The 17,117-nt window shown below is 42.7% G+C and overlaps 1 protein-coding gene across 1 annotated transcript; it reads left to right on the top strand.

Annotated features, from left to right (window-relative positions):
* The first annotated feature begins 445 nt into the window (after window positions 1-445).
* Window positions 446-15,656, top strand: CYP26C1 (cytochrome P450 family 26 subfamily C member 1). The gene is made up of 7 exons (XM_069753781.1): window positions 446-514; window positions 1,155-1,575; window positions 2,668-2,892; window positions 3,308-3,583; window positions 6,103-6,258; window positions 9,319-9,894; window positions 13,099-15,656. Exons 2-7 carry the CDS (start codon window positions 1,369-1,371, stop codon window positions 13,468-13,470), a joined length of 1,812 nt encoding a protein of 603 aa, XP_069609882.1. The 5' UTR covers window positions 446-514; window positions 1,155-1,368; the 3' UTR covers window positions 13,471-15,656.
* Window positions 15,657-17,117: the final 1,461 nt, after the last annotated feature.

Raw genomic sequence — 17,117 nt, 5'->3', positions numbered from 1 at the left:
ATGGCAGATAATAGGAAGCTATCAGTCATCTTACAAGTACAACAAGCCTAAAAAGTGAAATGATATGTGCTGTTATCTAAAGTCAACAGCGCCTGATAACCTGCCCTGTGTCCCTGTCACCAGGAGATGAATGACTGAGCTGTGCAATATAAGTCTCCTCCATCTGTTAGCCCTGTGAGGATGCCATCATCCACCATCATCCATAGGCAGGGGCTGGCACCTTGGTGCTGCACACAGGGCACAATGGCCGCAGAGTGGTCTTTCTCCCCCCTCTCTTGCTTCTGGCCAAGACTGCACATTCCTTCAGTCAATATCTTCAAAGTGCCCAATCCTAGCAATTTTCCCTGCTACTTATATATGCGGGAAGGCAAGTCAGCCCCCGAAGGTGGAACATATCATAAGCCAATATGTATATAAATGTGGCCAGGAGGCAGGCTCAGCTCTTAGTGATAGACCCTCCAAGACATCAATCAGTCCTTGCACTCCTGCTCCTGCCGCACAGACCTGCCTGCTGGTGAGTATTTCCTTCCCCATCTTCATAGCTTTCTACTTCTTATACAACACCTGTTAGTAAAAGTTTTATAAAGTCTTGCCGTAAATGTATTCCTTTTTTTTTTTTCCTTTGGTGGCTGCAATTTTTCTTTTTTTAGATGATCACCTCTAAAGTTGTAGGCAGGAATAAGGAAGCAGCAGGGTGGATATTAATGTGGAAATTGCACTGTGGATGTGTAGCCTGCAGCTATGCCCCTTATCTTTCAGAAATAAATCTTCTTGGCTAACCTTTTTTTTTTTTTTTGGGGGGGGGGGGGGTAAGGGATCTAAATATATCACCTTCCATCGCATGCCGCCAAATATATAATAAAGATGTGAAAGCTGCAATTTTAGCCTTATAATCAGCATAGCTGGGGCTCTATTTATTTCTTTCAAGACTAAAAATAATTCCTGTAAAAAAATTTAAAAAAAATAAAAAAGGAGGAGGAGGGAAAATAAAAAAAAAAATAAAAAAAGGAGGAGGAGGGAAATCTTAAATCACCTACAGATCATTTTTTGGGGGGAGAAGTTTTTTTTTTTTTTGTTTTATCCTTGGGGCTGAATTTGATGAGGTCTTCCTTCGTGTTTACTGAATTGTTTCTTCTTGCCTTCATTCATTCAAGAGCTGGGGAGAGATCTTCATGGATTAATCAAAGTGTTAAACATCTCAGAAAGAAAAAAAAAAAAAAAGTATCCCGCCTCCCCGGTGTCAATTAAAGCATTTTCAGTGAGTGAGGCTGACTCTCCAGAGCTGGTAGTCACTTGTACAGTTGGAGGTGACACTAATTGCATAAGAAGCCAGAACCAAGCTGAAGCCTCCTACCTCCTGGAGACGAGATGTTCCTCACTACAGACCTCAATTATATGTCATTCCTGGAAGCAGCTTTTACATCAGTCCTGTCCCTGGTGTTAGTCCTGGTTGTATCTCACCAGCTATGGTCCCTGAGATGGCGCAGTGCTAGAGATCGGAGCACCAATTTACCTCTGCCCAAGGGGTCTATGGGATGGCCATTTTTTGGAGAAACCCTTCACTGGCTCGTACAGGTAAAAAAAAAAAAAAAAAATCCATTTACACTTTTTTTAAAGTTCTAGTAATGTAGTGGGTTTATATGTAGCTCTGTAGAACTACAAGTACCAGCAAATGATTTGCTTGACTAAATGAATTAACTCCCATCGAATATTATTTTAGTTGTTCCTTTATGTGGGATGAATTTTTGATGTTATGGATTTTCTGCAAATAGGTAACTTACTTTTTTTTTTATTTATTTTTTTCGTAAAATACGTGCCAAAAACTTACGGTGTGAACGTAGCCCAAGCTGTAGAAATTGCTAGGAATAAGCGTTACTTTATCAAAATTGTTTTTTTTCCGATAAACACGTATGAGCCCAACCATAAATTAGAAAAATATAAATCTTTATTACATACAAAAAAAAAAATACATCGAAAATACGTATAAAAATTGTGTAACGTTCGCATTGTACGAAAAGCAACGGATTAATATAAATAAATGTTTTATTATTATTAATCGGGATTGTCACCAGCTTTTTATTTATTTATTTTTTAATGAGACTACAAGTACCAGAAAAGCTTTATAACAGTAGACTAAATCCCGCTATGTAAATTTATCTCAATTACACTTTACTGCTGGCTAATTAATTCATTTAAGTGAAAATCCTTAAATATGTAAGTAAAAGCTTTTTTTTTTTTAGAAATTGGTGGGACCACAAGTACCAAAATATTTTTCCAGCTGCTGGATAGCTGAAGACTGACATTGAGATGCCGGGTTATTCAGGGATTTATTTTTTTATAATTACTATTGATATTATATCTAAATGTTTTTTTTTTTATCCAACTTGGTACTGCAGTTTATTGTAATATTAGATTTAAATGTATAGTTTACCATAAAAAAAATAAAATAGTCTGTGTAGGCTTAGGTGTCATGCTGGAAGATGTAGTTCCAAATTGCTCGTAATCCAGATTTACTGTAGCAAATCTGAATATATCCTTATTAGTTATTAGATGGATATAGATATTATTAATAATAAGAAGGTTTGGACGCATGATCTGATTCTAGAATTAGCCGGGGGGGAATCGTTACATTTCTTTGCTGATTGTGACTTCTTGTGGCCACTCCAGGGCTCAAACTTCCACAGCTCCAGGAGGGAAAAGTATGGGAACATTTTTAAAACCCATCTGTTGGGGAAACCATTGATCCGCGTGACCGGAGCAGAAAATGTCCGCAAGATCTTGTTAGGGGAACACCATCTGGTTAGTACACAGTGGCCTCAGAGCACCCAGATCATCCTGGGCTCCAATACTCTGGTCAATTCCATTGGAGAACTCCATAGACACAAGAGAAAAGTGAGTAACAGCCGAATCCCACCACGGGGTTACATGGGTTACATGGGTTTGCATTTTGGTTGTGTTCTTGTCCATACTGATTTGGAATTATTTGTGAGTTGAGTATCATGATGTCCATAGACCATGTGGGAATTGACCTTCACGTGTCCTCTAATTTATTCTAAGCCATTGTATAACCGTTAGAATGGCATTTTTCCAAGTTGCGGTGCCCTCGTCACATGTATGAAGATGTTGCATGCACTTCGTAAAGTTTAGCTCCACTTAGTTGGTAGTTTTATATAGCGCAATTGTTCCTTGGTTTGCTATTTTTGTGTCTACACATGATTTATTCATGAGCCCCAATGTTTGATAGAAGCGTTTCCTATAGTAATCATTTTAGGATGTTCCTTTCATGGACACCTTTTCTTTATTTTAGATTATGGCCAAGGTGTTCAGCCACACGGCTCTGGAAAGCTACATCCCTCGTATCCAGGAGGCTGTGAGTTGGGAGTTACATGGTTGGTGCAGGGAGCCCGGCTCCATCTCCATGTTCTCGTCTGCCAAAGCTCTTACTTTCCGGATTGCTGCTCGCATCTTGCTTGGGCTAAGCCTGGGCGAGACGCAGTTTAAGGAGCTGGCCCGAGTCTTTGAGCAACTGATGGAGAATCTCTTCTCTCTCCCTCTGGACATCCCTTTCAGTGGTCTCCGCAAGGTATGTACCGATTATGCATATCTAGTTCTTGTGCAGTTTCTGAGTCATTCGCTGCCATGTTTGCTGGTTAGGTCATGATTTTATGTCTTGGTTCTATAAACTTTGGCTATGTAAAAAAAAGCATCCTCCTTAGAAAGTACCTGAGAATAGATATGCGGTGAAGGCGAGATCTATACGATTCCAGCTCTATAGCATCCTCTCCGAGGACCTCTGGGGCTGCCGCCTCTCAACATGAACTGCAATAAATGTCACCTCGCCACAAGCCACTGATGCACCATGAATGGACCATACATAATGACCGGCCCCCCTATATTGAACTAAAATAATTTATGGACATAAACAGAGCAAGAAGCCTGGATCAGGGTCCATAAATCATATGCTGAATGGGGCAGGCCGTGTGCCCCATAGTAATTCGAGTGTGCGGAGTAGGCTATTTTAGTGATGTCCTACAGCTGCTCATTTAGCAAACAGGCATGTTATGTAATTGTCCAGCAAGATCAGCGGCGAGGGTGAAAACACAGAAGACTGAAAACATTGTCTTACGGCGAACTGTCCAGCTGAGTGAAAGACAATGAGCAGCTCCAGGGACTCTTCGGAGTGATTCCCTGCTATTTCTGACCCATACGGAGATTTTTTTTTTTTCACAGAAGCAGCAAGATCTCCTAAATTCAAAAAAATACATAGCAAATCATCCTAGAAATATCTGCGACAAGTCTGCTGTGTGTGAACGGATCATTTTCCTTGCGGATTTTACCTTCACATTGCAATAAAATCCGCATGTATCAGGGTTTTTTTCCCCATGGAATTCACTCTTTGCATTGTAAAAGGCGTAAATTCCACTGCAAAATACACATGTAATACATGCAGACTTGGCCACAAATTTGAAGCAAGAATGATTATCTTTTCCAGTACATGTGACTAGGGTCTTTAAATTCCCATCCACTAGGCAAGATCACATTTCATCAGTGTGTCAAGTTTTTGCCATCAGTGATTTTCTCATGTTTTATTTTAAAAAAATTGAAAAAAATTGCAATGTTTCTCCTGCCCATTACAGTGTTAAATCTGGATACCACAGATTTTTCACTGACTCATTGATTTGTATGGGCGACTTTGAGTCATGTGCAAAAATAGAAAACGCACATATGTGAACAGCACCATAGACTGTTATGGATGCACGTCCTACCTGGGAAAAACACGATAGAACAAGTAATTGAAAAACGGATGTGTAAATGGCGTCCTCTAAGGATTTGGATTTCTCAGACTATAGATGTACAGATCCATGTAGCAGAAATTTAGGTTGCAGGACTGTGATGTATCATTTGGCTACAAGAGAAGTGATGCTTTCCATGAATATGAAAGGGATTGTCCACTAATTGGACATCCCCTTCCTAAATGTTGTTTTATGCAGATACTCACTGCTTGCATCGGCGCCATTCCAGCAAAGTCAGAACCAGGTACACTGACGTTTGCAAAACATTGTTCTACTACATGAGCGCTGCAGCCAATCAGTGGCAGCTTCACCTAGAAGTCCCCAAATGGCATAACAATGTCAAGCTGGCCATACACATTAGATGGCTGTTGGCTGAACGAGGCCTTGGATGATCGTTGTGTTCTCTCTGCGGCAGCTGTGGGTGGAGTCTGCTGTGGTGGGGCGGGGTCAGCTATGGTGTGGGTGGAGTCAGCTGTGGTGGGGGCGGGGTTAGCTTTATCAGCTCTGCTTCATTCTAAATCTAAAAGCTCTGATTGTGTCAGAACGGTTACACGCAGCAAATTAAGTAATACGTTGTTGGATTCAGCTTCTCTTTGCCTACATCAAGCTGCTCTCAGATGAGGTAGCAAAAACCTGCTGACCGAATCACTTTAAGTAGAATTTAGTTGCAGAATTAATCTTTTTTTTTTTTTTCAAGCAACGCTCACATCTGCATTGGAGCTAAGGCTAGGTTCAGATTGCGTTAGTGCAATCCGTTTAGCGCCTAGCGCTAGCGGATTGCGCTAACGCAATGTTTTGTAAAGGGGTCGCGTTAAACGTCCCCGCTCTCGCAGATCTCCGATCTGCGAGAGCGGGGAACGGACCTCGGGTGCGCCTCGGACACTGCAAGCAGCGTCCGCGGCGCGCCACAAAACATCGGCACATCGCTAGCGCGTGCCGAAAATGGCACGCGCTAGTGATGCGCATCCCCATTGCTGTGAATGGGCGCGCTAACGGACGCGTTGCACGGTGTTAAATTCGCCGTGCAACGCTGTCCATTAGCGCGGTCCCATTAACGCAATGGGAACCTAGCCTAATGCATTCAGCGCCTGCACATACCTGCTGGGCCTAATGCAGGTATCGTGCACCTGTCCTATAATGTATAAGACGGGTGCACCACGCCTTATCAATACCAGCACATCCCATGTGGCCCAGTGCAGAATTTAGCAGTTCCCAATACCTCCTCTCAGATGGTCAGGACGAGAGGTTGCTTAGAAATATACACGTATGTTGTCTTTGTTTAGTGCTGACAGGTTATGTATTTCCACAGGGTATAAAAGCACGGGATACTTTGCACCAATACATGGAAGATGCGATCAGAGATAAAATCTCTCGGAGAGACCCTGAAGTGTGTGAAGATGCTCTGGACTACTTGATAGACAGCGCCAAGGAGAATGGCAAAGAGCTGAACATGCAGGAGCTAAAGGTACAGCAATCCTAATAAAGCTGCGTCATTACTACGATTACTGGGGATAGGAACAGATCATGAGAAATGTGTAAAATAACCCAACACGGACATAGAAATATGGCAATAAGCAGCCGCCTGAGCCGGTCGTAGTGCCAGTCCCTAGGTACAGGACCGCCACCTAAATCCTGCATTTACATACTAGTCCGAGGTGTTGATTCCCTTCTGCTGGAGGAAAAAATCATTTTGTTGTTCAAGTGTTATAATTAATTTTTTAATAAATAAACATTTTTTTAAAAAAGTATTTTTAAATTAAATAATGTATATTATTTTTTAATATTTCTCATGTCCAATGCAGAATGGCATTTCGCTCTCCCCCTAATTCACCCCAGCACCTGGGACACAAATATCCCATCCCACGTCTACGCCCCTGTATTTCTTTTATATTTATAGATGTAGAGTCTTAAAAATATGTAAAACACGTTTCTTAAAATTTCTTTGGAGGAGTAAATAACAGATGCAGTGGAAAAGCTGAAAATACTTTCAGGCAACATTTACATGTATAAATTATATGTGCAGATGTCAGAGTCATGACATTTACAATTTTTTATAGTTCCTGCCACCTAGGTTTTATAAGGGCTTTCAGCCTCGCAGAAATCCAGCAACCCCCTCCCATAAAAGCGAGGGCTTCAGCCTCCTGAGTATTAGAAGACCATCGAATAGACCTGGAATAGAGACAGACAACAGCTTTTACTAGATTATTGCTCCATTATCGGACGCGTCCACAAGATCCTGCCGAGTCCACAGAGGAATAAGGGCTCATTCACACGGCAGGTTCTCGTGCAGCCGTTCTGTCCGTGTATTTCACTGATAGAACTCTGACTTATTATAATCTGGGGGGCTGGTATATCATGTCCGTGTATTTTTGCTTACCAAGAGGTCCAAAACACAGACGTGTCCGATTTCGGTATACGATACGATACGATACACTTTATTGATCCCGTGGGAAATTATGGTATCACAGCAGCACAACTTAAATCATAAAAATCATAAAGGAATTACCGTACATAGTTGACATGACAGTGGAGTTGACAGAAGAACATTATACATTAGAATAGGACATACACAACAAGTGAACTGAAATGTAGAGAAATAAGTAGACATTCACCTTGGTGGTTTAACCCTAATGTTATTATTGTACATTCCCATGGCAGTTGGCACAGATCAAATTTGCCAATGCATGTCTATGGGTCCATAAAAAATATATATTTTTTTTGCATATGAGAAAAACTGATTAAATGGATGTTAAAAACTCACACATGGACCAAACAAATCTAATCCAAGACACTGATTAACAATGGTCCATGATTTTACATAGGAGAAAAAAAATCATTGATGTTTGAATGAGCCCTTACATGTACACACATTTTATAGATGTCATCTGCTGTCATTTAGCAGGGAACCCTTTGGTCTGCCTAAGGCCCAACTAACAGCTTTAATCCCACCATACACATTAGACTAATGACGTCCAAACCCACCGATATCAACGGTCTAATGTGTATAGGGGCACCAACTGATTGTCGGGAGAGATGTCCCTTGGGCAGGTTTCATTTTGGACTGTCAATCAATTTGTTCTTTGAGGGATAAAACACACTAATGTCACAGTGCAGGGATAAGACATGCAGCGATGTCATGGTGCAGGGATAAGACAACAGCGATGTCACAGTGCAGGGATAAGAAACACAGCGATGTCACAGTGCGGGGATAAGAAACACAGCGATGTCACACTGTGGGGATAAGACAACAGCGATATCACAGTGCAGGGATAAGACAACAGCGATGTCACAGTGCAGGGATAAGACAACAGCGATGTCACAGTGCAGGGATAAGACAACAGCGATGTCACAGTGCAGGGATAAGACAACAGCGATGTCACAGTGCAGGGATAAGACACACAGCGATGTCACGGTGCAGGGATAAGACACACAGCGATGTCACGGTGCAGGGATAAGACACACAGCAATGTCACGGTGCAGGGATAAGACACACAGAGATGTCACGGTGCAGGGATAAGACACACAGAGATGTCACGGTGCAGGGATAAGACACACAGAGATGTCACAGTACAGGGATAAGACACACAGCAATGTCACGGTGCAGGGATAAGACACACAGAGATGTCACGGTGCAGGGATAAGAAACACAGCGATGTCACGGTGCAGGGATAAGACACACAGCGATGTCATGTTGCAGGGATAAGACACAGAGATGTCATGGTGCAGGGATAAGACACACAGCGATGTCCTAGTGCAGGGATAAGACACAGAGATGTCACGGTGCAGGGATAAGACACAGTGATGTCACAGTGCAGGGATAAGACAACAGCGATGTCACGGTGCAGGGATAACACACAGCGATGTCATGGTGCAGGGATAAGACACACAGAGATGTCACGGTGCAGGGATAAGACACACAGAGATGTCAAGGTGCAGGGATAAGACACACAGTTCTGTCACGGTGCAGAGATAAGGCACACAGCGATGTCACAGTACAGGGATAAGACACAGATGTCACGGTGCAGGGATAAGACACACAGCGATGTCACGGTGCAGGGATATGACACACAGCTATGTCATGGTGCAGGGATAAGACACACAGTGATGTCACGGTGCAGGGATAAGACACACAGTGATGTCACGATGCAGGGATAAGACACACAGCGATGTCGCGGTGCAGGGATAAGACACAGCGATGTCACAGTGCAGGGATAAGACACACAGCAATGTCACGGTGCAAGGAGAAGACACATAGCGATGTCACGGTGGAAGGATAAGACACACAGCAATGTCACGGTGCAAGGATAAGACACACAGTGATGTCACGGTGCAGGGAGAAGACACACAGTGATGTCACGGTGCAGGGATAAGACACACAGTGATGTCACGGTGCAGGGATAAGACACACAGCAATGTCACGGTGCAGGGATAAGACACACAGCAATGTCACGGTGCAGTGTTCTAGCCCAGGCCGTTACCATTATTATATTGGTGCATTATATATTTTGTTGTTATCTCTTCCTAGGAATCAGCCATTGAGCTCATGTTCGCTGCCTTCTTCACCACCGCTAGTGCCAGCACGTCGCTCATACTTCTCTTACTCAAACACCCGTCTTCTATACACACGCTAAGACAAGAACTGGCATCACACGGGTTAATCAAGCAATGCCAGTGTCTCCATTCTTCAGACAATCCCAATAATAATGGTGAGGAGGAGCAGTGTGTGACCGCCGGCTGCCAGTCATCTGTCCTGCTGGGTTCAGAAGGACACGTGAAACAGATATGGGAGCAGACAAAGCTCATCTTAGCTGACAGAAATGAAAGAGAACAGATTTTAAGGAGCAGAACCCAAGATGGCATCCAATGGGAGCACCAGTGCAATAACGGACTGTGCCCGCAGGACTCTCGTGACCAGTTGGGCTCCACCAAGATTCTAGAAGAATATGAGGCCTCCACGTGTCAATGTCGTTGTCACCTCAACCTGAGTTTACAGAAACTGAAGGGGCTTCAGTATTTGGATTGTGTAGTGAAGGAAGTTCTGAGACTGCTCCCGCCAGTCTCTGGAGGATACAGGACGGCTCTGCAAACCTTTGAACTGGATGTGAGTATGAATTTGTACTTTGCAGGGAACGTCTCAGGGGACATGGAGTACAAGTTGGTCCTCTATGGGCAGGTTCTGTACCTTATTGTGTGCAGCATGTTTGTATGAAATGGATATTCAGGAAGCATGGCTCGATGTATGGTTATGTGAGAGCAGGGCTGGCGCTATATAAATAAGGAAGGCGATGCCCTATGAGCACGACTTCAAGTGTGTTGATAATATTAACGCTTTGAAAAAAATCTTGAGGTTTCCTATAGATGGAATCAAAGTATAACCAATATTAGAGCGGATCACCAAACATCCCAATATATCATGCGTTTACATTACTGTCAAAATTGAAAGATAGCTTACATGGAGCAAAAACTGGATGGAATATGCCCTTCTGTAGACCATTGACGGTATATGACCAATTCTTCCCACGTGACCGGTGCTATGGACCAGATTGTTGGGGATCCAGCTGCTGAGACCCAGTGTTTGCCAGAACAGGAGCATCTGTCCCTCACTGTCCTTGAGAAGAAAAAATAGCAGCACGTTTGACTTTCTTCTGAGTCTCGGATGACATTCACCCATTCAAAGCTAGAAAAAAAATTGAGATAATACACAGAACATCACAGTGGCATCCAATTTCTACAGATACAATTATATTATAAACCTAGAAAACTGTATTTGATAATATAGATGTATGAAAAAGTATCAGACACGGACATCGCATGGACATGAAAAAACTGACACAGGGATCATAATCGGATGTAAATCGTCTGAGTCTTCTGGATGAAACTCGGACAATTTTTCATATGTTTATTTGCAGCCGACTCTTCCAACTGGTGCAGCTCTACGGATTCTGGAACAGTTTTTCTTCTCCTTCTGCGCCCTACTTGGGTTACAAAGTTATGCCCCCTAGAAATATTGGTGCAAATTTTCCCTTCAACCGTTGGGTGTGTATCGTAGAAAGTCTCTGGAAAGGAAATTCTGCACGATTATTTCCAGGGGTATAACTTGGTTATGGAGTGGTACTAAAGAAAAACTGTTCTGGAATCAGTGGAACAGCAGCAGCAATTCGGAAGAAGTACTCGGGTTAATTTAAAGAATCCTTTTTAAGATCCGCTTTAAATAGAGCAGAGGCTGAGTATGCGCACAGCTACGTCTATGTGGGACAGCTGGAGATAGCCAAGTACAGTGCTGTGCCACCTCTGGCATTCCCACAGCATGGCCGCGCGCATACGTGATCACATACAGACGAAAATCCCCCCTCCCCCAGTTCTCGCGATACTTGTGGGTCTCCGCAGTGAAACCCCCATTGATCTAGGGGTCATCAATAATCCTATTGGAAGAGGTTGGCATATCGCCAGGATGGTCTATATAATTATCTGTGGATAGGTGATAACTGGATTACCCAGTTAAGCTGGCTATACACATCAATAAGTCATCCCACCCACCGTACATATCTATGTTTTCAAGGGGGAGAGTGACGTAAGCCGCTACCAGGTTCCTTTGGAGACTTATCTTCTACAAAAACAAAACTGATCCTTTTCTACCACAACGTCATCTGCTAGGAAGAGTCAGGAAGACCTTATACCTGTCAAAAACGGTGTGTCTGGACAAATTTGTTCTATCGTGTATTGGGGGCCGTTGGATCACACAAGCAAGTACTAAAGAACAAAAGCGGTGTTCTCAAGATGAAGCTTCAGGAGCGCAGCGCTCCCCGACAGCCCACTTCCTGCTATGCTGGAGGCGGCGCACTCATAAATATTGACCGCTCACACGATTGCATAGCGTTCTCTCAAGGTGCTGGCGGAGTCAGCTTTGTCTCTGCTGTATGGGGGGCTGAAGAAGGTTGGATCCAGCGACTTGTAACCGAGACCATTGACTGTAAACTCTAACATTTTAAATCCCTCCGTTCTTGAGAACGAATGGGGATTTTTAATAAGGGGTAGATTGCTCAAAAATATTTTTCAGAATCCGTCCTTTCCTCAACCCACACTCTACCAAAATGCTCGTGCATGCCCTAATCATCTCCCGCCTGGACTACTGCAGCATACGTCTCTGTTGCCTACCTTCTAACACTCTCGCACCCCTCCAGTCCATCCTTAACTCTGCTGCCCGATTAATTAATCTCTCTCCTCGCTACACTCCTGCTTCACCTCTTTGCAAATCACTTCACTGGCTCCCAATTTCCCAGCGTATCCAATTTAAATTACTAACACTGACCTACAAAGCCATCCATAACCTTTCTCCTCCGTATATTTCCACACTAATCTCTCAATATCTTCCCTCACGTAATCTCCGGTCCTCCCAAGACCTGCTCCTCTCCTCTATGCTTATTCGCTCCTCACCTGATCGCCTCCAAGACTTCTCCCGAATATCACCCATCCTCTGGAATTCTTTGCCCCAACACGTCCGGTTATCGACTACTTTTGGATCCTTCAAAAGAAACCTGAAAACCCACCTCTTCAAGGAAGCTTACAGCCTGTAATGACCACACGGCACCTCAACACCATTGGACCTACTGCAACCCTCGACCTACTGACTCCTTCCCCATAATCCTGTAGAATGTAAGCCCGCAAGGGCAGGGTCCTCGCCCCTCTGTACCAGTCTGTCATTGTTAGTTTTGTTTACTGTAAGTGATATTTGTATTTTGATGTAACCCCTTCTCATGTACAGCACCATGGAATTAATGGTGCTATATAAACAAATAAATAATAATTGTAAAGTTACTTGTTTTTACAAGCACTTTACTATTTTACCCATATTCGAACTTGAGACAAGCCCTTTAAATGATAAGCTGCGATTAAGCGGGGCAATCTTGAAACACTTGTGTCGGAGATAAAACCCTAACTATATGTCCCATTCCTTAGTCTACCCCTCCCCATATATCATACCATATGCAATCCTTTGGGAATTGCTAAACATAGAGCAAGACATCAGGAATCCAGCAGTACTGAAACTAACCTCAGGACTTGGAATCTGTCAATGAATCTCAAGGAATATCTTCATCACAAGGATGTTCTTTTGTCGCCCCCTTTTGGTAAAAATTAGAACTCTGGATTACTATCAGCCAGAGAGACAGCTACCGATTGTATGAAGATGATACATATAATACACACATATTACTCTGTTTCTTTTGTGTTATTTTATGTAACTTTTGCATTTTTTTTAGTTCTTATTTATTATCACATTATTTTTTTTTCATGTTTTATATTACAGGGTTACCAAATCCCGAAAGGTTGGAGTGTGATGTACAGTATAAGAGATACTCATGAAACCGCAGCCATTTATCAGAACGTTGACTCTTTTGACCCCGAGCGGTTCCGTACAGAAAGAGATGAAGGAAAAGCCAGCAGATTTAATTATATCCCTTTCGGAGGTGGCGTTCGTAGCTGTATCGGCAAAGAACTCGCACAAATAATATTGAAAATTCTCACTATTGAGCTCGTGGGCACGGCCAAATGGGAATTAGCTACACCAAGTTTCCCAAAAATGCAAACTGTCCCCATAGTGCACCCCGTGGACGGACTTCAGCTCTGCTTCCAATTTTTAACGTCCAGTGACAATGACACAATATCTGAGAATGTATGATCTCTCCACCATACCCGAAAAACCAGCAGGGCTCCTAACACTTATCCTAAATTATTTCCTTCTGGATTCCCGACATGGGGGTCTGTACTATCTATAATGTAGGTGAAAAAGATTTTATTATTTATAATGTAATATTTATATGTAATTAGTCATTAAAACCGATGTGGGTGACGCTCAACTGTAAAAAGAAGAAACGCATTTCTGACATTTGAGTTCTGTGTATTTTGGCATGAAATCTAAAGAGGTATCGTCATACAAAATGCCATCTACAGTGTAAAAGTCCTGTATGAAATGTATAAAAGTTTGCCTTAGAAATATCCATGGAAAAAAAAATTCACTGTATTGGTGGTATTCTCAACCTAACTGATAAAAGAACAGATCTGGAAGACCGGGTAGATACCATATTGGTAAATGTTGGTCCTATATGGGTGGCCATGGAGGGCGATACTCTTAATGAGCCATTTCCTGATTCATAGAGCCGATAGCTCTACCAAACATTGTAGAGGCCTAATCCTTCTCTTAACAGATACAATTTCCAACACGTTAGACATTCTAGATCAATGGTGGTTGTCAGACGTGGCCCATAGGTTTAAAATAGAGCACTTGATTCCTGGACCATTCAATCTGTGAAGCTATAATATCTAACAGATCCTCCAATGGGTCAGATTAGACTACCATGTTTGCTTTCTTCCACAAATGTCTCCAACGTTGTCCATGATCTGTGCCTGTTATTACATCTCAGTCCTATTTACTTGAATCGGACTAATCTGCAATACCAGACATGACCATGAGTGGCGCTGTTTATCGAAGATGGTTGCTGTTCCTCTATGAACGTGTTGGATTAGACATGACTTGGATCAACAAATTAAGTCTAGAATAATCTAATTGCCTTACAACGACCATAGAATTTATTAGGTAACCCTTAGCCGGCTGTACCTGTTAGTTACTGTTTGTCACATCCCCTTCCTTCCAAAAGTCCTAATCTAGTGAAAAGCCATGCTTAATTTTTTTTAGCATATACTCAAGCCTTAATACAAATTCAGACGTTCCTCTAATATGGTCCATACATGGACTTAATGAGAGTTTCTTGACCTGGACTTGACAGCCTCATGGGAATATGTCAAGTGCAGCTCAGTAGACCCGAGGCTCGGAAGACCCAAGGCTCGGAAAACCCGCGACTCGGTAGACCCGCGGCTCAGGAGACCATGTTAACGGTTCATATACAGACCGTGTCACGCGGATGTCTGAATTTAGCCTTAGGCCTTGTTGAGATGGCAGCTGTACAAACAGGGCCAGCCTTGTCCTTGCTCTTTTATACGCTATTCTGTAAACCCAGACTTGTGCATGATGCTGATGGTCCGTATTGAAAAATTACTTGTGCATAAATTAATATTAGTCATTGTGTTATCCATTGGACAGACCAAAAATGCACTGGTCTGAATGAGCTCTTAATTTGAGAAGATACAGGGAAAATCTCAGAAATCTGCCATCAGATAGATTACCGGTCCGCCAACTATCTAAGGTCTAGCAGAAATAACGATTATGCAAAGAATTATAATTAGGTTTATCGTTGTAAGGGACCGATAATTATTAGATTCTAGAGTGTAGATGATTATTTAGTGAACCAATAAGAGGATATTAAAGGCCCCCATACAAATTAGACTAAAGTTGGCCGAAACCAACAATATTGGAGGGATCGGCGGACGGTATAATGTACATGAGAACCTCCCAACAAATGATGTTGGGGAAAATACTGTTATTTCGGAGATAACAATTTATGAGATAAGCTGCTCTCCCCTTTGAAGACACAAGCCGAAAAGTTGTCTGTATGGGATGGAAGAAAACCAGTTACCTCTTATGGTGCTATTACTGGGGTCACCTCTTTTATACAAGGGTGTACATGCCATATATACAGGCATTGTGCTACTTTTTGAAAGAGAGAGACGAGCCTAGTCCATCCTGTTCCCTTTGCTCCTGGGTGATATAAATCTGTTCTAGACTCCTCCCTATACTTGATTACAAGTATAGGTGGACAAGTAGTCATGGCAAGGGTATGTTCACATGAAACGTATTTTCGTTCCGGGGTACTGTATGTGTAAAAAAAAAAAAAATGGACACAACACGTACAGCACCTGGAGCAATTTAGCACATAGGCTACTTTTCACATGGACCTCAGGTCCGCTTGGAAAAAAAATAAAAATCACGGCATGCTCTAGTTTGGCCCGATTTACATAGCGGACTTGCGCATGTTATAGCAGGCAGCTTCGGGCACCTATTGGCTACGTGGATTAGCATGCTTAGCCAGTCCTGTCTGAAATTTACGGAAGTGACTGGCCCAATAAAATCAGCATCTGCGGGAACATAGGCGAAGAGTGTGGAGGGGCGAATAAACACCAGGACTTTGGCAAAACATGGCACCATACGGGTATGTTTCCACGTGCAGGAAACGCTGCGTGTTTGACATACAAACACGCAGCGTCCAGATGTTACAGCATAGTGGAGGGGATTTAATGAAATCCCGTCTCCACTATGCGTGGTAACACGCACGCGGCGGCCCTGCGACTCCGGACATGCGGCGCGGCTTTTAAGATCGCAGCATGTCCGTATAAGGTATAACAAGGTATAACACAGGGCCCTATGTATGGGGTGCGATGATCCCGGATGTGTGCTATGAACAGATCCGGCATCATCGCGTCCCAGAAGGGGGCGGAGCTTAGTGCAGAGCGGGTTTGCCGCTCCGACTAAACCGCCGGCCATCCTGAAGGTGGACACATACCCTAACAGGGCCACCAATTTTGATCTTTTCTCTTGGGCTCCTTCTCTTCTATGTACACCAATGGCTGCAGGAGTATTTCATAGTTCCAACCACCAATGGGGCTAATTTATATGATATTAGTAAATTAGGGTAATAAAAAAATCCAAATGACAACTTCTATACTGAATTCTTCCTCCCATTGTAAATATCCAATGTGCTTGCTGATTAGGGGCTTAGTGCATGCACATATACTCTACTACTTGTGTATGAAAATACTATTTTGTATACACGATTAATGATGAATTCAGTGGTTCCCATGGTGGCATAACATGAAATAATTTATATATATATATATATATATATATATATATATATATATATATATATATATATATATATAAAGATTAGTTTGGAAATGTAGTATATGATTGGCATGAGTATTTCAATGGTATTCGATGACCTGCATGGCACCAAAATGTCTTCTTCCTGGCCTGTTCTTGTACCTTCGGCAACAGCGGTGGTGATAACCTTCTATTGTATATACGGCAACATGTCATTAATGTCTACGAATAGCAATCACTTATTCCGATGTTACTTGTCAGGAAAGATACGGTCATAATGATGTCCGCCTAGATATTATGGTCGGAATATTTGCCCCAACCGGATGTTTGGATATGAATTAATGATTGAGTTTTGGCTTGCCGGCCATTAATAGACATCTTTGGCCAATATTCTGCGATGTAGGACGTCATAGACCGACATCACCAGCTGATACAGGCAGGTGTATCCCGTTTTATAACCATGACCAGCTATTCAGAAAAAGAGGCATTGTTGTAAAGCCATGGGAATGACAATGCATGCCAACTATTGTGCCTTGACTTGCTGAAAATGC

Source organism: Ranitomeya imitator, chromosome 2, assembly GCF_032444005.1.
Source record: "Ranitomeya imitator isolate aRanImi1 chromosome 2, aRanImi1.pri, whole genome shotgun sequence".
Taxonomy (NCBI): Eukaryota; Metazoa; Chordata; class Amphibia; order Anura; family Dendrobatidae; genus Ranitomeya; species Ranitomeya imitator.
The sequence above is the reverse complement of the archived record's forward strand: the minus strand, read 5'-3'. Positions and strand labels throughout refer to the sequence as shown.

Coding starts and splice junctions, on each gene's coding strand:
- CYP26C1 (XM_069753781.1), top strand. CDS start 1,369: ATGTTCCTCACTACAGACCTCAATTATATGTCATTCCTGGAAGCAGCT. Junction 2,893..3,307: donor TCCATAGACACAAGAGAAAA/GTGAGTAACAGC, acceptor TCTTTATTTTAG/ATTATGGCCAAGGTGTTCAG. Junction 3,584..6,102: donor CTTTCAGTGGTCTCCGCAAG/GTATGTACCGAT, acceptor GTATTTCCACAG/GGTATAAAAGCACGGGATAC.